General features: G+C 34.5%; 1 protein-coding gene across 6 annotated transcripts in view; it reads left to right on the top strand.

The window, feature by feature from the left end:
• The window catches only part of LOC112049480 (zinc finger protein 271), a 48,063-nt gene extending 27,030 nt beyond the window's left edge, over window positions 1-21,033 (top strand). The window contains exons 6-8 of one of the 6 annotated variants that reach the window (XM_052889523.1): window positions 12,463-12,690; window positions 15,322-15,497; window positions 18,235-18,391. In XM_052889523.1, coding sequence (XP_052745483.1) covers window positions 12,463-12,690; window positions 15,322-15,497; window positions 18,235-18,252 — 422 coding nt within the window. In that variant the 3' untranslated portion in view covers window positions 18,253-18,391. The other 5 variants (XM_052889518.1, XM_052889519.1, XM_052889520.1 and 2 more) reach the window with 5 other exon arrangements.
• The last annotated feature ends 340 nt before the right edge of the window (window positions 21,034-21,373 follow it).

Here is a 21,373-nt window from a genome sequence, read left to right as displayed (position 1 = left end):
GCGTAGTTGAGTGATAACGACGGAACCCAAATTGCTCGTTTATGATCAAATTATTTGTAACTTTCTGAAGACGCGTTAAAATGATAGATTCGAATAATTTTCCCAGACTGGGTAGCAAGCTAATGGGCCTATAACTTGAGGCTAATGATGCGTCCTTTCCTGGTTTTTTTATTGCTATCATTTTTGCAACCTTCCACTGGGATGGATAGTAGTTCAATAATAGGCATCCGTTGAAAATTTTAGTAAGGAGGACCAAACATTTCTGTGGCAAATTTTTGAGTAAGATGTTACTTAAACCATCGATACCAGGAGCTTTACGAGACTTAAGTTTATTTAATAATTTACGAATTTGAGATGGTCTAACGAGGTCTTCAATAGTTATGGAATTTACAACATTTAGTTTGGTAACTGCTTCAGCAACTTCTGCCTCAGATTCGCTGAACCAACTACTTGTTATATTCATGTTAGCTAGGAAAGCCTCTGCTAAGACCTCACACTGCTCTTCTGTGGATGATGTGAGAGAATTTTCGGTAATTTGTAGAGGAGGAATAATATTTAGTTTAGGATTTAATGATTTTATTAAACGTGGTAAGTCAGATGATGGATTATCAACTTTAGCTAGCTTGCGTGACCAAATATTATCGTTAAATTTTTTTAATTTCATAGTTGATTACGTATTGTAATCTGTTAAATTCAGAGAGAAGGTACTTTTTAACTGACTTATCTTGTACTTTTAAGGAAGATCTACGGTACGAGTTTTTTATTTTTATAATTTTTCTAATGCGGCGAGGTAGTTTGATTGTTTTTATAACTGTTATAACCGGAACACTGTGGTCTCTGGCACTAGTGATAATTTTAGTTAAATGTTCAATATTACTATCTATTTCAGTGGTACATTTGAAAGGTGCAATTATGAGAGAAATGTTTTCATTTATATATTTTCTGTATTTAGCCCAATCAGCGTTTTTGAAATTATAAGTTTTAAATGATTTGCGAGAAAATTTACCTCCAACAGTAAAAAAGATTGGAAAATGGTTTGAAGATAGACAAGAAAAAGTTTCCATATCAGCAATAACATTAATACCTTTAGCTATGACCACATCCGGAGTGGTAGGAGTGTATGAACTGTTGTAATGAACTAAAGTGGGTGTACTTGGGGCAAAGATGTCATATTCTTTATTAATCATGTGATTAAACAATACTCTACCGCGTAAGTTCGCAGCAGGGCAGTTCCAGTATGGGTGCTTGGTATTTAAATCACCCATAAGAACAAACGAGGGATACCTATCAATGATAATATCAAGGTCGCTACATAGAAGCGGTAGATTGGGAGATTGATAAGCAGCTATGAAAGCAACATGTTTACCAGAAAGGGATACCTGTATTCCAGTACATTCTAAGTTGTGAGTACGAGGCAGATTAATGGGAACATGAGGAATGTCTGACTTAATAAGAATAGCAACACCTTGTCCGCGACCCTCAGCTAGTTTATCCCGACGATAACAATGGAATCCCGGTGTGTTAAGGTGTACATTTGGAGATATTCTGGTCTCACATATACCTATAATATCAATGTCAAGTGACCTTACCAAATCCTGAAGTTCAATAATTTTTGTTCGAATGCCATCGGCATTCCAGGATAGTATACGTAACTTATTACAATCATACATATTGACCTAGATGAGTTAGGATAAGTATTACTTTATCCATCATGCTTTTGCATGCTATGAACTCTTCTTTAATATTTTGGATCGCCTTTAGTATAATTAATATATCACTAGTAGCTTGATTTTTAATATCAGGAGAAACATGCGGTGTAGGTTCTTGATTACCACCAGCCACGACATTGCTCCAGGGTCGGCCGTCTACTTTATTTTGTGGCGTAATTTTTTGTGATTTCAATGACGTTTGAATATTTATTTTCTTTTCCTGTAGAATACGGAGGTATTTTTGACGCTCATTGCATTTTCTAAAATTTGCTGGGTGGTTTTCGCCACAATTGCAGCACTGGGCCTGTTGAGATCGATCCTTTTTTGGACAGTCGATGGTGAGATGTGACTCCGTACATTTGACGCATCGAGGTGTAAGATTACAATTTTTTGACGAGTGACCAAAACCTTGGCAGCGAAAGCATTGAGTTCCATAAATGTTATTGGCCTGATATTTGCGAATTTGAACTACACAGTTGCTAATATATTTGATTTGTTTGAAGCGTTTTATATCACTGCCGGGTGGGAGTTGAACAAAGAAAGGAGGGCATGTAGTCCTTCTATCATCCGGTACCTTCATTTTACGTACAATGACATTGGCAAAGCCAAGGGAAGTGAGCTCTTCTTTTAAATACTCTTCAACATAAGCAGGTAGTCCATAAATGACAGCTTTAGAGGTCCTTTCATCCTTGCGGGAGAATGTGTGATAGGGCACATTTTCCGACTTAAGGCCCTTTTTGACAGCCTCGTGGCTATCCTGTGAGTAGCATATAACTGCTACTTTATTCCTACCTCTGTATTGTAGGTGAAAATTTTGATTGTATCTGCTTATGAGGGTCTTGAGAAATTCATGAGTCCAATCTTTGTTAACTTCGACGACGATTGGTGGAGTGCGGTCTGAGTTTTTCCGGGCAATTGTGGCATCCTGAAGTCGTTTTGCTGTTAAGTCCGATGAATCAGTTGTTAGGGTGCTGAATCTATTTGTCGTGTTCAGTGGAGCCATTGAGTTGAACTCAGCAGAACGCGCTGACCTTTTGGGAATTTCCCATTCTGAGGTACCGGGGAGCGTTTCTCGGGGTCGCTTCCCAACAGAATTTGATCGACATAAATAACGATCCATGGTTAAAATAAAATATATTATCCGTTATCGATACAGAAAATTTTTCCCATCACTAATGCTAATGAATGGCAACTGGGTGAACGGTAAACAAGATACGCGTGCAGCAACGATGCGCGCGCGCGACGTTATGTGAGTTTAAATTTGCTCAAAAGTGTGATTTCGTGCGCCATATGAAAACTCATACTGGTGAAAAGCCTTATTCTTGTAAGGTATGTGACAATAAATTTGCTCAAAAGACTCATTTAATGTCACATATGCGAACTCACACTGCAAAACTAAGAAAAAAATGAAAAGTAACTTTTTTGTAACACTTACTATTTTAATTTTTTGATATCTTTTGAATGGAATGTCCGAATTGAATAATTCAAAAAGTTAAGTAAAGGTTTTGAAGCAGTCTTAAATCTTAAGTAGTTTATTTTGATAATAAATAATACCAAGATTAATATAGATATAAGGAGCCTTTTCACTACTTTTTTTTAAATAAAAGAACACTTGACTATAATACACTTGGGTTACAATATTGGAGTTTTAGGAATGATCCCTATTTCTTTTTTAAATATCATATAGCCTATAGCACTCAGGGATTATTAGCTCAGGACTCAGCTTCCCAACAGTGAAAGAATTTTTGAAATCGGTTCAGTAGTTTTGGAGCCACACATTACATACAAACACACAAACCCACAAACAAATTTTGAAATCTTTCCTCTTTTTATATTAGTATAGAGAAATAAGGATCTGGTTAAATAGTTGGTTTAGTAAAAGTATGTTTCTTGAAGAAAAAAAACATTTACCAAAGCGGCAAAGTAATATTTTCTGTTACCAATAAGCTTAACAAACAAGAAAGATGAATTAAACTTATGTCGTATAACGTTGTAGCAAACTTTCTTTGATAAAGTAATGATTTATTGATTAGAATATATTAGAAATATGAGTACATAGCCTCGTGATTAGGGTAGGTCAGGGCCAGAGATAGGCGATTCCCTACCATACTACCCTACTCTACTCCTACTACACTTCTACCCTACCCTTACTCTACCACTTCTATACGTCTACACTACCCTATACCTACCCCTACTGGTCTAAGATCCGGCATTAGAAGTATATACTCTCATCAATTATTCATTATTGCTACGAAATAAATGATAATGTTCACAGTGACACATTGCAAATAGGTTGCCTAGTTAAATTGCGGCCAAACACATTTTTCATACAAAATCTACATACACCATGAACTAGATCAAAGGCAACCTAATCCTAATACTTTGTACTGTCAGGTTACAAATTAAGTATAAAATTCATTTGACATATTAGACGACCTGTGATGACAATATTGCAACTGATGACGTCACTATAACAAATCACTTAAACGGAGCGTTTGACAAAAATGTTAGTTAACAATTAGTTTGACGTTTAGTACATCAAGTAACTTTGTGACGTCACAAAATGGACGTCAGCGTTACTGACGTTTGAAAAATAAAATACATTATTTTTAAATTAAGTTTTTTAAGAAATCCTTAACTTTTAATAATTATTTAATATCGATATATAGTTCGGACCCTTATTCCATGTACTATGCGTAATTAATATTGTTTATATAAAATTTGATATAAATCATATACCCTATTTACTAATTTCGACGTACTCGTATAGTTAACGTCAAATCAAAACAACCACATTTTTCGTATTCCGCACAGCCCATTTACAAAAATCTGAATGTTAACTGGGCAATGCTATATCCATGAAGTTACGTTTATCCTATTAATGAACCTATCAAAAGTCTTAAAGTACGGGTAAAAAATTGAATTACATACAATAAAATATCTTACAGGTATCCCTTGGCCTGTGACAACTGCACCTAACGAAGACGATACAGACGAAGACAATTCAAACGCTTTACAAAGTGAAACTGGCTTGAAATATGACAATAAATTACACACCGAATTAGCAGTTAACAGTTTACGGGCACATAGTGAGAATAAATTGTTTACTTGTGATGTTTGCAAAAATGTGTTTAAACAAAAGTCACTTTTAGTTAAACACATGAAGTCGCATACTGAACAGAAAATGTTCACTTGCAATTTTTGTCAATTTAAATTTACCTACAGAAGTAATTTAGTACAACATTTGCGATTTCACACTGGTGAAAAGCCATATTCATGTAATTTATGTGAATACAAATTTACTACTAAATGTCACTTAGTGCGTCATATGCGAACTCACACTGGTGAGAAGCCATATTCATGTAATTTATGTGAATATAAATTTACTACTAAATATCACTTATTGCGTCATATGCGAACTCACACTGGTGAGAAGCCATATTCATGTAATTTATGCGAGTTCAAATGTTCTCAAAAAGGTAACCTTACGAAACATGTCATGCGATATCACAATGGTGAAAAGCCTTATTCTTGTAATTTATGTGAGTTTAAATTTGCTCAAAAGTGTGATTTAGTGCGCCATATGAAAACTCATACTGGTGAAAAGCCTTATTCTTGTAAGGTATGTGAGAATAAATTTGCTCAAAAGACTCATTTAATGTCGCATATGCGAACTCACACTGCAAAAGTAAGAAAAAATCAAATTTGATATTGGCGTAGCCAGTTCTGCACTTTTTTTTTTTAAAAGTGCAGACTCTTTTCTACTGCTGTCACCTGTAATCATTACTTGAGAGACTAATTATTAATTAAATCAAAACAGAACACTATTTTGAATTCAAAATCATTAGATTACTAGATAAACAGTCAAATCGCAATAACTAAAGAGTAAACATGATAATTTTTTTTGAGGTTATAGATTTTTCAGTGCGCCAAGCCTCCACGGCGACAAATACATCATTTTTAAATTAAGTTTTATAAGAAATGCTTAACTTTTATTAATTAGTTATAAACGATATATTATTGTTCGGAGTCTTATTCCATGTACTCGTATAGTTAACGTGAAATCAAAACAATCACATTTTTCGTATTCCGCACAGCCCATTTACAAAAATCTGAATGTTAACTGGGCAATGCTATGATATCCATGAAGTTACGTTTATCCTATTAATGAACCTATCAAAAGTCTTAAAGTACGGGTAAAAAATTGAATTACATACAAGAAAATATCTTACAGGTATCCCTTGGCCTGTGACAGCTGCACCTAACGAAGACGATACAGACGAAGACAACTCAAACGCTTTACAAAGTGAAACTGGCTTGAAATATGACAATAAATTACACACTAAATTAGAAATTAACAGTTTACGGGCACATAGTGAAAATAAATTGTTTACTTGTGATGTTTGCAAAAATGTGTTTAAACAAAAAACACTGTTAGTTAAACACATGAAGTCGCATACTGAACAGAAAATGTTCACTTGCAATTTTTGTCAATTGAAATTTACATACAGAAGTGATTTACTACAACATGTGCGATTTCACACTGGTGAAAAGCCATTTACATGTAATTTATGTGAATGTAAATATATTACTAAATATCACTTAGTGCGTCATATGCGAACTCACACTGGTGAGAAGCCATATTCATGTAATTTGTGCGAGTACAAATGTTCTCAAAATAGCCTATTAGTGAGTCATATGCGAACTCACACTGATGAGAAGCCATATTCATGTAATTTGTGCGAGTACAAATGTTCTCAAAATTTCCACTTAGTGAAACATATACGAACTCACACTGGTGAGAAGCCATATTCATGTAATTTATGTGAATACAAATTTACTACTAAAGATCACTTATTGCGTCATATGCGAACTCACACTGGTGAGAAGCCATATTCATGTAATTTGTGCGAGTACAAATGTTCTCGAAATAGCTTATTAGTGAGACATATGCGAACTCACACTGGTGAGAAGCCATATTCATGTAATTTATGTGAATACAAATTTACTACTAAAGATCACTTATTGCGTCATATGCGAACTCACACTGGTGAGAAGCCATATTCATGTAATTTGTGCGAGTACAAATGTTCTCAAAATAGCTTATTAGTGAGACATATGCGAACTCACACTGGTGAGAAGCCATATTCATGTAATTTGTGCGAGTACAAATGTTCTCGAAAATTCCAATTAGCGAGACATATGCGAACTCACACTGGTGAGAAGCCATATTCATGTAATTTGTGCGAATACAAATGTTCTCGAAATTTCCAATTGGTGAGACATATGCGATATCACACTGGTGAGGAGACATATTCATGTTATTTATGTAAGTACAAATGTTCTCGAAATAGCCAATTAGTGAGTCATGTGCGAACTCACACTGGTGGAAAGCCATATTCATGTGATTTTTGTGGGTACAAATGTGCTCGACGTAATAACTTTGTAATGCATTTGCAAACTCATACTGGTGAAAAACCATATTCTTGTAATATATGCGATTTAAAATTTAGTCTAAAAAGTTACCTAGCAAGACATATGCGAATTCACACTCGTGAAAAGTCCTATTGTTGTGACTCATGTCAATATAAATGTACTCGAAAGTGTGATTTAGTGAGTCACTTGCGAACTCACACTGGTGAGCTGCCATATTTATGTAATTTGTGCTACTATAAGTGTTCTAAAAATAGCATATTAATGAGACACATGCGAACTCACACTGGTGAAAAGCCACATTCATGTAATTTATGTGAGTTCAAATGTGCTCAAAAGGGTACTTTAGTGCGCCATATGAAAACTCATACTGGTGAAAAGCCTTATTCTTGTAAGATATGCGATAATAAATTTGCTCAAAAGACTCAGTTAATGTCTCATATGCGAACGCACACTGCAAAACTAAGAAAAAATTAAAAGTAGCTTATTCAGACATGAAAACATTTATGAAAAGCTTTCCTCTTGTAAAATAGCGTGCATAAGTTTTTTTTTATTGAATGACTAGCTGACCCAGCAAATGTTATTTGGCCTTTTTAAAAAATAGGGATTGGCGATGGAAGGATTAAAGTGGATTTCCCACGGGCCAATAAATCTTCGGCCCCGAGAATCCAGCTATACCAGGGGTATAGCTGGATTCTCATAGAAGTTTAAGGAGATAATATTTTGAATTACTAGCGGACGCCCGTGACTTCGTACGCGTAAAAATCTATGTAAACTTTCAACCCCTACTTTTTATTTTTTAATAGTCCACTAATAATTTTACAAAATGACAATTTGAACGTTTTATATAAAAAAAAATTTCAACCGCCTTTTAAGGAGTTAATGGTAACGACAATTTCATCACTGTCGGTTTGTTCAAGGACAAATGAGGAAAAACAATTTACCTACGTCGATGTTGTAGAAAAAGATGAAGTATGTGAATTTAGTGTGCCTTTGTCTGCAAGCTCTTGCCCTATCATCATCATTATCAACCGATCTTTGGCTCACTGCTGAGCTCGAGTCTCCTCTCAGAATGAGAGGGGTTAGGCCAATTATAGTCCACCGCGCTGGCCCAATGCGGATTGGCAAACTTCACACACGCAGAGAATTAAGAAAATTCTCAGGTATGCAGGTTTACTCACGATGTTTTTCCTTCACTGTTTGAGACACGTGATATTTAATTTCTTAAAATTCACACAATTGGAAAGTTGAAAGTGCATTTCCAGATTCCCCAGATTTCCCAGATTCGAACCCACACCCTGCGGAATGGTAGGCAGAGGTCATATTCACTGAGCTATCACCGATCTTACTACTCTTTGCCTATCATCATCATCATCATCATATCAGCCGATGGACGTCCACTGCAGGACATAGGCCTTTTGTAGGGACTTCCAAACATCACGATACTGAGCCGCCTGCATCCAGCGAATCCCTGCGACTCGCTTGATGTCGTCAGTCCACCTGGTGGGGGGTCGGCCAACACTGCGCTTACTAGTGCGGGGTCGCCATTCCAGCACTTTGGGACCCCAACGTCCATCGGCTCTTCGAACTATGTGCCCCGCCCATTGCCACTTCAGCTTCGCAACTCGTTGAGCTATGTCGGTGACTTTGGTTCTTCTGCGGATCTCCTCATTTCTGATTCGATCGCGCAGAGATACTCCTAACATAGCTCGTTCCATCGCCCGCTGTGTGACTCTGAGCCTTCTTATGAGGCCCATAGTTAGCGACCAAGTCCCAGACCAGTGATGACCTATGGTTCCGAGACTTGGTCGCTAACTTTGCCTATACTAACAAAAAATTGGTTTGCATTGTTAGGAGTACAAGCTGGATGTGTATTTGAATTACTCGACAGTAATTGACTACTGTTGTTTTTTGGGTTTACATGTAAAACATATATTTTTAAGAGTATCTCATAACTGTTTAATGTTATTATTTATACCTGCCTTATTTATATCTTGATATTCATATAAAAGTTTTGCCTTTTTTAATATCTTGGAACGAATTTTTCTGTAGCGTTTGTAATTAATTTTAAGTATTTCATTGTCCGGAAACTGTTTAACTTTCCCATGCACTTTGTTTCTGTTTCGCATATACCTTAGCAACTGTGGTGTAATCCAGGGTTTTGGGTTCTTTTTCTATTTGGGAGCTTTAACAATAGTGTTTTGTAAAATAACTTGAGTCAGGGAAGTAATGAGACAGTCAGTAGTGACATCAGGATCTAAAATGTGCGAAATATTCATATTTGGTTCGCTGTATGTAAACGTAGGTTTCTATTAATTTTTAAATCAATACCGTTGAGGATAGAGTTGTGATCGGTAACTGAACTATCTAGAACAAGAGTGATAGACGATAGTTTAGCACGTAACATAACGCGGTCTAAGCAGTTATTACCTCTAGTGTAAGTAGTGTAGTAAATTTTTTGTCTGTCTGTCTGTATGTTCGTTATAGAAACAAAAACTACTCGACGGATTTTAACGAAACTTGGTACAATTTTTCTTCATACCCCTGGGCAGGTTATGGTATATTTTCATCACGCTACGATCAATAGGAGCAGAGCAGTGAAGGAAATGTTGGTTACTCCATTTTTACAGCGATACTTCTTACTGTAAGGGCTGGATTAAAGAGGTTTAAATAAAATGAGTAAGAGATAAGAGTTTTAAATACGACAACACCGTCACTCTGATCTGATTTAAGTTTTGTTGTTTGCCGCATCGAATATCTTTTGATGGTAGGTATCATTTGATTATTGAGGGTAGCCAACATTCACTGAGAACGATGACGTCACTTTCAAACGGTATGCGCTCTGTAAGAGTTATTAAGTTGTGAAATTTACAATTTATAAATCTAATATTTTGAAAAAGAATTTTGTTATAGTTTCCTGGGTTTTGTAGGTAGGTAGATATTTCGAGAGTACAGGTGTGTGAGTCAGATATAAAAAAAACACTTAAAATATTATTACTATGATTAGCCATTGTATAAATTACGGAATTGGTGGGTAGAAGTATGACGTAAGACAGAAATGGATCGTAGTTAATGACTTTCGTGTATGGAAATAACAATTTAAGTAAATAGAATAGTGTTTCCTTAGAAAGTTATTTGTTGTGTATTTATAACTGTAAGTTATTATAATATTACGATGTGTTTAGTATAAATTGTGTGTGTAAGAGCAAGAGTGTGTTTGTTTGGTAAAAATTAAGATTAGAAGATTAGATAGAAAAATAAGAACGTATTGGGTATTTGTAAAGTGTAAAGTAAAAAGATTATAATTAAACTATTAAGTACGAGACGAGTCGTTTTTGAGATTTTTGAGATGGCTGAACTAATTCTTGTAAATACTATTCTTTTTTTTTATATATACGGGCTCTCATTAACATTTCGTAGAATTACACGACACAAAACATAAACAATATTAATTATGCACAGTACATCGAATAAGCGTCTGAAATATCTCGATATTAATTATTAAAAGTGAGACGAATATCTTAGCATTCCATGGATTCACCGTGCAGGTGCCGTGTCCATCGCGTGGAAGAGAGAAAAACACGGCAAAGTCCAGGACTTGTGACTACTGGATGTAGGGTTAAGGAATTCCTTGACGATCGATCAACACTCCCCTTCTCTGCTCGTGTTGTTCTCCCTACCTATCCAAATTTGGTAATTAAAGAAGAATTAAATTGAAAATTATGTATTTTTTCAAATTTTTCTAACGTCATTAACGCTGTCGTCCATTTTGTGACGTCACAAAGTTACTTGATGTACTTAAACATCAAACGAATTGTTAGCTAATATTTTTGTCAAACGCTCCGTTTAAGTGATTTGTTCTAGTGACGTCATGAAACAGTTGAACTACAGACTCTAGTTCAACTGTTTCATGACGTTTTTTATGAAAAATTTTGAGATTTTGTATGAAAAATGTGTTTAGCCGCAATTTAACTTGGCAACCTATTTGCAATGTGTCACTGTGAGCATTATAAAATGTTTACTGCTAAAATTTTTGTAATTATGTAAATTTTAAATGGTGAAATTGTCATTTCCATCATTAAATACTTAATAAATGGTTTGCATGCTAAATTGGCAAGATACATTTACCATCTACATCTACCGACCATCTGTATATATAATGCATGTATCTGCAAATAAATAAATTGATTGATTGATTGATCTGTCATTTATTTCATAGCACTAATGAATAACTGATGAGAGTGTATATTTCTAATGCCGGATCTTAGACCAGTAGGGGTAGGGATAGGATAGTGGTAGTGGTAGAGTAAGGGTAGGGTAGAAGTGTCGTAGGAGTAGAGTAGGGTAGTATGGTAGGGAATCGCCTATCTCTGGCCCTGACCTACCCTAATCACGAGGCTATGTACTCATATTTCTATAATATTCTAATAATTAAATCATTACTTTATCAAAGAAAGTTTGCTACAACGTTATACGACATATTTAATTCATCTTACTTGTTTGTTAAGCTTGTTGGTAACAGAAAAAAAATATAAGGCTTCAAATTACTTCGCCGCTTTGGTAAATGTTTTTTTCTTCAACATACATTTATTAAACAAACTATTTAACCAGATCCTTATTTCTCTATAATAATATAATATGATTGTTGGTTTGTGTGTTTGTATGTAATGAATAGGCTCCGAAACTACTGAACCGATTCCAAAAATTCTTTCACTGTTTGGAAGCTACACTATCCCTGAGTGCTATAGGCTATATCATATTTAAAGCACAATAGGAACCCTTCCTAAAACTTCAATATTGTAACCCTAGGTGTACAAAAATTACTAACTTATTAATTAATTAGAGGCTTGGTAGGGGCATGGTAGGGGTAGGGTAGATGTAGGGTGGGAGCAGAATGGGATAAGGGTAGGCTATATATATAATAATAGACTTATTATAAAACTGTTACTTAAAAAAATACTTTAGAATAATACTAAAAATAAAGGTATTTTCAATAATTTTCAAAAAATTCTAGGGGTGGCTAAAGGGTTAAATCGAATGCTGCCACTGGCTGGGTTGTGATCTCTCCAAAAATACTTATTAGATACTCTTCTACTTTAGCGCTTATTCTCTGTCATATTTTTAATCAATGCTTTGTTTTAGGATTATTTCCTAAGGTTTTCAAAAAGGCAATTATCATACCCATGTTTAAAAATGAATGTCAACTGGGACATGTCATCTACCTACTCTATGATATCCACGAAGTTACGTTTATCCTAATAATGAACCTATAAGTCAAGTTCAAAAATTGAATTACACACAAGAAAACATCTTCTTACAGGTATTCCTTGGTCTGTGAGAGCTGCACCTTACGAAGACGACACATTGAAGAAAAATAAAAGAGTATTTGATATATATGACGGCAACAATACAACTAACACATTCCCACATTATTTAGTCAAACTAAACAAAGAACCTGAGAGATCACAAAGCTGTAGCTCTTACGACAAGCTACATGTTGGTACTGCCTCTACAAGTGCGAGTGACGTCACTGGCACACAGAACAAACGTATGTCAAACGCTTTCCAAAGTGAAACTGGCTTGAAATATGACAATAAATTACACTCCGAATTAGCAGTTAACAGTTTACGGGCACATAGTGAGAATAAATTGGTTGTTTCTGATGTTTGCAAAAATGTGTTTAAACAGAAACTACTTTTAGTTAAACACATGAAGTCAAATGAAAGGAAAATGTTCACTTGCAGGTTTTGTCAATTAAAATTTCCCTACAGAAGTAATTTACTACAACATGTGCAATTTCACACTGGTGAAAAGCCATATTCATGTAATTTATGTGAATGCAAATTTACTGCTAAATTTCACTTAGTGCGTCATATGCGAACTCACACTGGTGAAAAGCCATATTCATGTAATTTGTGCGAGTACAAATGTTGTCAAAATAGCCAATTAGTGAGACATATGCGAACTCACACTGGTGAGAAGCCATATTCATGTCATTTTTGCGAGTACAAATGTTCTCAAAACAGCCAATTAGTGGGTCATATTCGAACTCACACTGGTGAGAAGCCTTTTATTTGTACCTTATGCGAGTACAAATGTTCTCGAAATGGCCAATTAGTGAGTCATATGCGAACTCACCACGTTGGTGAAAAGCCATATTCATGTGATTTATGTGAGTACAAATGTAATTCAAATGGTCACCTAGTAAGTCATATGCGAACTCATACTGGTGAAAAGTCTTTTTTTTGTAATTTATGCGAATATAAATGTACTCGAAATGATTTATTAGTTTTACATATGCGATCTCATACTGGAGAAAAACCATATAGTTGTAATATATGCGAGCTCAAATTTAGTCTAAAAAGTAACCTAACAAAACATATGCGAATTCACACTGGTGAAAAGCCCCATTGTTGTGACACATGCCAACATAAATTTACTCGAAAACGTGATTTAGTGAGTCATTTGCGAACTCACACTGGTGAGAAGCCATATTCATGTAATTTATGTGACTTCAAATGTACTCTTAGCAGCAATTTACATCGTCATATGCGAACTCACACGGGTGAGAAAACTATCTTTTGTACTTTATGTGAATATAAATGTACTCGGAAAGATTTATTAGTTTTACATATGCAATCTCATACATGAGAAACCGTACGCTTGTAACCTATGCGAGTTTAAATGTGCTCTAAAAGGTAACCTGACGAAACATCTCATGCGATTTCACAATGGTGAAAAGCCTTTTCTTGTAATTTATGTGACTATAAATTTGCTCAAAAGGGTCATTTAGTGCGCCATATGCAAACTCATACTGGTGAAAAGCCGTATTCTTGTAAACAAAAGACTCATTTAGTGTGTCATATGCGAACTCACACAGCGAAATCAAAGGTAATAAAAAAATAAAAGAAGCTTAAAAAAGGCAAAACGTTTATATGAATATCAAGATAAATATAAATAAGGCAGGTATAAATAATAACACTAAACATTTATGGGATACTCTTAAAAATATATGTTTTACATGTAAACCAAAAAACAACAGTAGTCAATTACTGTCGAGTAATTCAAATACACATCCAGCTTGTACTCCTAACAATGCAAACCAATTTTTTGTTAGTATAGGCAAAGATCTTGCAATCAAAGTCACACTAAGCAGATGGTCCAAAATTTTATGGAGCCCAGGATCAGTCATTGTACCCTGGCGGAAATAAAAGAAAACATTTTTTTTAACTATTTTTGATTATACAAATCTATGAATTTGCTTTAATTCTTTCGAAATAATATTCATTCTCTCCCAAGAAATGCAACACTTATATGGGTAATAATGGCGGACTGATAACGTTTTCAATACATTATAGTCGTTTTGACGTTTGCTGTCAATTGTCATGTCATAGTTGCTATAAGGGCGCCATCTTGATGTAACTCAAAAACTTGGGTTTTCATTTTATTTATTTCTTTTTGTTTAGTTAAATTTATTTACTTATTTGAACGTAACTTAAGCTTTAACTTTTTGTACAACTTTTTGTACTTTTTGTACTTTTATTGACGTCGTTAAATCGTCTTTCCTTTGTCCTTGAACAAGCCGACACTGATGAAATTGTCGCCATTACCATTAACTCCTAAAAATCAAATGCTGCCACTGGCTTAGATGGGATCTCCCCAAAAATACTTATCAGATACAATTCTACTTTGGCGCAGATTCTATGTCATATTTTTAATTAATGCTTTGCTTTAGGATTATCTCCTAAGGGTTTCAAAACGACAATTACCCATCTTTAAAAATGGCAACGATGAATACTGTTTACCAAGAAAATAAATTAGAAGGTAGAAAACGCATGTCATTTCATAACTTATTTATATTAACCATATATATCTATTTGATTTAAAGCTTATTAATCAAATTTATTTCCATTAATTTAAGACCAAATTAATTATAATTGTATTAGGTGTGAAATGACTAGTGATTTGTACCCTCATATTTAATTTGTTTGTTGGTAAACAGTACTCATCAAAAAAGGCTGCCTGGGATAGGTATCGTCCTATTGCTATACAACGAATGTCAACTGGGCCATGTCATCTACGTACTCTATGATAACCACGAAGTTACGTTTATCCTAATAATGAACCTATAAGTCATGGTCAAAAATTTAATTACATACAAGAAAACATCTTCTTACAGGTATTCCTTGGTCTGTGAGAGCTGCACCTTACGAAGACGATACATTGAAGAAAATTAAAAGAGAACTTGATATATATGACAGCAACAATAAAACTAACACATTCCCACATTATTTAGTCAAACTAAACAAAGAACCTGAGAGATCACAAAGCTGTAGCTCTTACGACAAGCTACATGTTGGTACTGCCTCTACAGAGTCTCACTGTGAGACAGCAAGTGCGAGTGACGTCACTGGCACACATAACAGATATATGTCAAACGCTTTACAAAGTGAAACTGGCTTGAAATATAACAATAAATTACACACCCAATTAGCAGTTAGCAGTTTACGGGCACATAGTGAGAATAAATTGTTTACTTGTGATGTTTGCAAAAATGTGTTTAAACAAAAATCACTTTTAGTTAAACACATGAAGTCGCATAGTGAAAGGAAAATATTCACTTGCAAGTTTTGTCAATTGAAATTTACCTACAAAAGTCATTTACTACAACATGTGCGATTTCACACTGGTGAAAAGCCATATTCATGTAACTTATGTGAATGTAAATTTACTACTAAATTTCACTTAGTGCGTCATATGCGAACTCACACTGGTGAGAAGCCATATTCATGTAATTTGTGCGAGTACGAATGTTCTCAAAATAGCCAATTAGTGAGACATATGCGAACTCACACTGGTGAGAAGCCATATTCATGTAATTATTGCGAGTACAAATGTTTTCGAAATAGCCAATTAGTGAGTCATATGCGAACTCACCACGTTGGTGAAAAACCATATTCATGTGATTTATGTGAGTACAAATCTGCTCGACGTACTTACTTAGTAATTCATATGCGAACTCACACTGGTGAAAAGCCTTTTTTTTGTACGTTATGTGAATATAAATGTACTCGAAATGAATTATTAGTTTTACATATGCGATCTCATACAGGAGAAAAACCATATGCTTGTAATATATGCGAGTTAAAATTTAGTCTAAAAAGTAACCTAACAAAACATATGCGAATTCACACTGGTGAAAAGCCCCATTCTTGTGACACATGCCAACGTAAATTTACTCGAAAGAGTGATTTAGCGACTCATTTGCTAATTCACACTGGTGAGCAGCCATATTCATGTAATTTGTGCGATTATAAGTGTTCTAAAAATGCCGTATTGAAGAGACATATGCGAACTCACACTGGTGAGAAGCCATATTCATGTAATTTATGTGAGTTTAAATGTGCTCTTAGCAGCAACTTAAATCGTCATATGCGAACTCACACTGGTGAGAAATGATCTTTTGTACCTTACGTAAATATAAATGTGCTCGGAAAGATTTGTCAGTTTTACATATGCGATCTCATACATGAGAAACCGTACGCTTGTAACTTATGCGAGTTTAAATGTGCTCTAAAAGGTAACCTAACGAAACATGTCATGCGATCTCACAATGGTGAAAAGCCTTTTCTTATAATTTATGTGACTATAAATTTGCTCAAAAGGGTCATTAGTGCGCCAGATGCAAACTCATACTGGTGAAAACCCGTATTCTTGTAAACAAAAGACTCATATGCGAACTCACACAGCGAAATCAAAGCTAATAAAAAATTAAAAGAAGTTTTACTCTTGTAAACCGGCGTGCATAAGTTTTTTTATTGAATGACTAGCTCTAGCTGACCCAGCAAACAGTATTTTGCCTTTTTAATTTTTTGGGTCGGTGATAAAAAGGATTAAAGAAGAATGCCCATGGGCCAAAAAGTTTATGGAGATGATATTATGTATAAATAAGGATCTGTTTAAATAGTTTGTTTAATAAAAGTATGTTTGTTGAAGATAAAAACATTTACCAAAGCGGCGAAGTAACATTTGAAGCTGTATTATTTTTTCATGTTACCAACAAGCTTAACAAACAAGTATGATGAATTAAATATGTCGTATAACGGTGTAGCAAACTTTCTTTGATAAAGTATTTAATTTAATTATTATAATATTATAGAGAAATGTGTAAATTGCAGGTTGGTTAGGCTACCCTACTATATCACAGTAGAATATGCTAATGATCCTGTGATGTCACCGAAGGACGCAGCCGGATCCGCTGGGTTTTAGTGGGTATTACGAAAAAAAAAAGGCTACCCTATTATACTTCTATCCTACCCTTACTCTACCACTACCCCTACTGGTCTAAGTTCCGGCATTAGAAATATATACTCTAATCAGTTATTCATTAGTGCTTTTAAATAAATTATAGATAATGCTCACAGTGACACATTGCAAATACACAAACAGGTTGTCTAATTAAATTGCGGCCAAACACATTTTTCATACAAAACCTAGGAAATCATGAACTAGGAAAAGGCAACCTAATACTTTGTACTGTCAAGTTACAAATTAAGCATACAGTTCATTTGACATATTAGACGACTTGTGATGTCTGTATTTCAATTGTTTCATGACGTCACTTTAGTAAATCCCTTACAAGGGATGCGTTTGTCAAAATATTGGTTAGACTTTTAGTACATGTGACGTCACAAAATGGACGACAGAGTTATTGACGTTTAAGAATTTAAAAAATACATGATTTTAAAATTAAGTTTCAAAAGAAATCCTTATCTTTTATAGTAATCATAAATATATATATTTCGGAGCCTTATTCCATGTACTGTGCGTAATTAATATTGCTTATAATAAATTGAGTCAAGTACCCTGTTCACTAATTTCGACGTACCTATGTATAATTAATGTCAAATCCAAACAATCACATTTTTCGTATTCCGCACAGCCCATTCACAAAAATCAAAATGTCAAATAGGCAATGTCATCTAACTATTCTATGATATCCATGAAGTTACGTTTATCCTATTAATGAACCTATCAAAAGTCTTAAAGTACGAGTAAAAAATTGAATTACATACAATAAAATATCTTACAGGTATCCCTTGGCCTGTGACAACTGCACCTAACGAAGACGATACAGACGAAGACAATTCAAACGCTTTACAAAGTGAACCTGGCTTGAAATATGACAATAAATTACACACCGAATTAGCAGTTAACAGTTTACGGGCACATAGTGAGAATAAATTGTTTACTTGTGATGTTTGCAAAAATGTGTTTAAACAAAAGTCACTTTTAGTTAAACACATGAAGTCGCATACTGAACAGAAAATATTCACTTGCAAGTTTTGTCAATTGAAATTTACCTACAAAAGTCATTTACTACAACATGTGCGATTTCACACTGGTGAAAAGCCATATTCATGTAACTTATGTGAATGTAAATATATTACTAAAAGTCACTTAGTGCGTCATATGCGAACTCACACTGGTGAGAAGCCATATTCATGTAATTTGTGCGAGTACAAATGTTCTCGAAATAGCCTATTAGTGAGTCATATGCGAACTCACACTGGTGAGAAGCCATATTTATGTAATTTATGTGAATACAAATTTGCTACTAAATATCGCTTAGTGTGTCATATGCGAACTCACACTGGTGAAAAGCCATATTCATGTAATTTGTGCGAGTACAAATGTTCTCAAAATGGCATATTAGTGAGTCATATGCGAACTCACACTGGTGAGAAGCCATTTTCATGTAAGTTGTGCGAGTACAAATCTGCTCAACGTAGTCACTTAGTAATTCATATGCGAACTCACACTGGTGAAAAGCCTTTTTTTTGTACCTTATGCGAATATAAATGTACTCGAAGTGAACTATTAGTTTTACATATGCGATCTCATACAGGAGAAAAGCCATATACTTGTAATATATGCGAGTTCAAATTTAGTCTAAAAAGTAACCTAGCAAAACATATGCGAACTCACACTGGTGAAAAGCCCTATTCTTGTGACATATGCAAACATAAATTTACTCAAAAGAGTTATTTAGTGTGTCATTTGCGAATTCACACTGGTGAGCAGCCATATTCATGTAATTTGTGCGACTATAAGTGTTCTCAAAATAGCATATTAATGAGACACATGCGAACTCACACTGCTGAGAAGCAACATTCATGTAATTTATGTGAGTTCAAATGTGTTCTTAGCAGCAGCTTACATCGTCATATGCGAACTCACACTGGTGAGAAAAATATCTTTTGTACCTTATGTGAATATAAATGTGCTCGGAAAAGTCAATTAGTTTTACATATGCGATCTCATACAGGAGAAAAACCATACGCTTGTAACTTATGCGAGTTTAAATGTGCTCTAAAAGGTCGCCTAACGATACATATGCGATCTCACAATGGTGAAAAACCTTATTCTTGTGCTTTATGTGACTATAAATCTGCTCAAAAGGGTCATTTAGTGCGCCATATGCAAACTCATACTGGTGAAAAGCCTTATTCTTGTCAGGTATGTGAGAATAAATTTTCTCAAAAGACTCATTTAGTGTATCATATGCGAACTCACACAGCGTAATCAAAGCTAATTAAAAATTAAAAGTAGCTTTTTGAGACATGAAAACATTCATGAAAAGCTTTCCTCTTTGTAAACCGGCGTGCATAAGTTTTGGAACGAAGTTCCTTATCTGCGCGTTGCAGAAGTGGGCCACACGGAAAAAATTAAGACCAAAAGTTGTAACGACACTTTTTACCCGAATGCGTAAGGAGGGTAATGTTTTTGCTATAGTTGTAAGCCGGGACCTGAAGACAGCTGGTGAGCTCCGATGATATATGATGATAGCAATCCCTGTTTTGAGGTTGAATTTTAAAATATGTTAAATAACATTATATTATGTATTTTTTTTTCATGATTTATTTAAATGCGAAAGGTCATTCATCACGAAATCTCGAAAACCGCTCGATGTTCAAAGCTGAAATTTGCCAGGGAAGTAGTTTGTATTCAGTAGGTATCCACTAAGAACCGATTTTGCGATAGGGCCGGATTAAAGAGGTCTTACGTCACCGCAAACGCAAATCATAAACTGTGACGTCATTCGCTACAAGGCATCGGTTTGTAATTGGCGCTTGCGGTGACGTGATATATCACATAACTGCAAACGCCAATCACGCTGTGATGTCTATGAATGACGTCACTTGTTAATGTGTTGTGTTTCGGCTGCAAAAAACTTACGTAGATTTTCATTTATAATATTTTTTTTTCTGGTTATTATTGACGGGAAAATAAATATAGCTTATAATACTTCCATAATTCAGTTTAAACATTGTTTACAAAAGAGGCAAGTAGCCTATTGCGTAAATTTGTAAATACCTTTGTATATATGATATGAATATGACTATGTAATTTTATTTTTAGTTTTTTAATTCTCACGTTGTTATTTTTTAGTATGGTATGGTATGGTTTTTTAGATAAGTACGTAATAAACGCATCAAATATATAAATTAAGCATTGTTTCTTTTTTAGTATAATTAATTTTAGTATAGCATAACATATTTTTTTTTAAATTAAAGCATAATAAATTAAAGCATAAAAATTTATTGCATAATAATTTTTTAATGTGTAATTAAAGAGATTAACTTAAGATTTAATTTTTGTATTAAGATTAACTGTATATTTAATTGGTCTAAGCTTATTAAAATGAAATTTATCGTCATTCATTTAAGAAGTTAGTTAAAATTTATTAGGTGTAAAATGTAGATGTAGATTAATGTTTATAACTCAGGAATTGTAGTCGAGATTTCGATGTAAATATTTTTTGTAAGATGAATGATGTTATTCAATACACGTATCTTTATAAATAAATAAAATTATGTTATTAACACAATTAAGCTGTTTTATTTCATATTAATTATTATGATGTTTTTCCTTCACCGCTTCAGACACGTGATATTTAATTTCTTAAAATGCACACAACCTTAAAGTTGGAGGAGCATGCCCCGGACCGGATTCGAACCTACGCTCTCCGGAATCGGAGGCAGAAGTCATATCCACTGGGCTATCTACTTGCATAAAATCGCAGAGTGCTTATTATAAAGAAGCACTCCGACAAGATGGAAGCGCGTTTACCAGGAAAACTGGCAAAGGAAATGGTCCACATCAGGTCCAATCTTGTACCCCGTATCCACAGAGTAACCAGAGTGAGTCTTTACAAGCAACGTACTGAA

This window comes from Bicyclus anynana, chromosome 26, assembly GCF_947172395.1.
Source record: "Bicyclus anynana chromosome 26, ilBicAnyn1.1, whole genome shotgun sequence".
NCBI classification, from domain to species: Eukaryota; Metazoa; Arthropoda; class Insecta; order Lepidoptera; family Nymphalidae; genus Bicyclus; species Bicyclus anynana.
The sequence above is the reverse complement of the archived record's forward strand: the minus strand, read 5'-3'. Positions and strand labels throughout refer to the sequence as shown.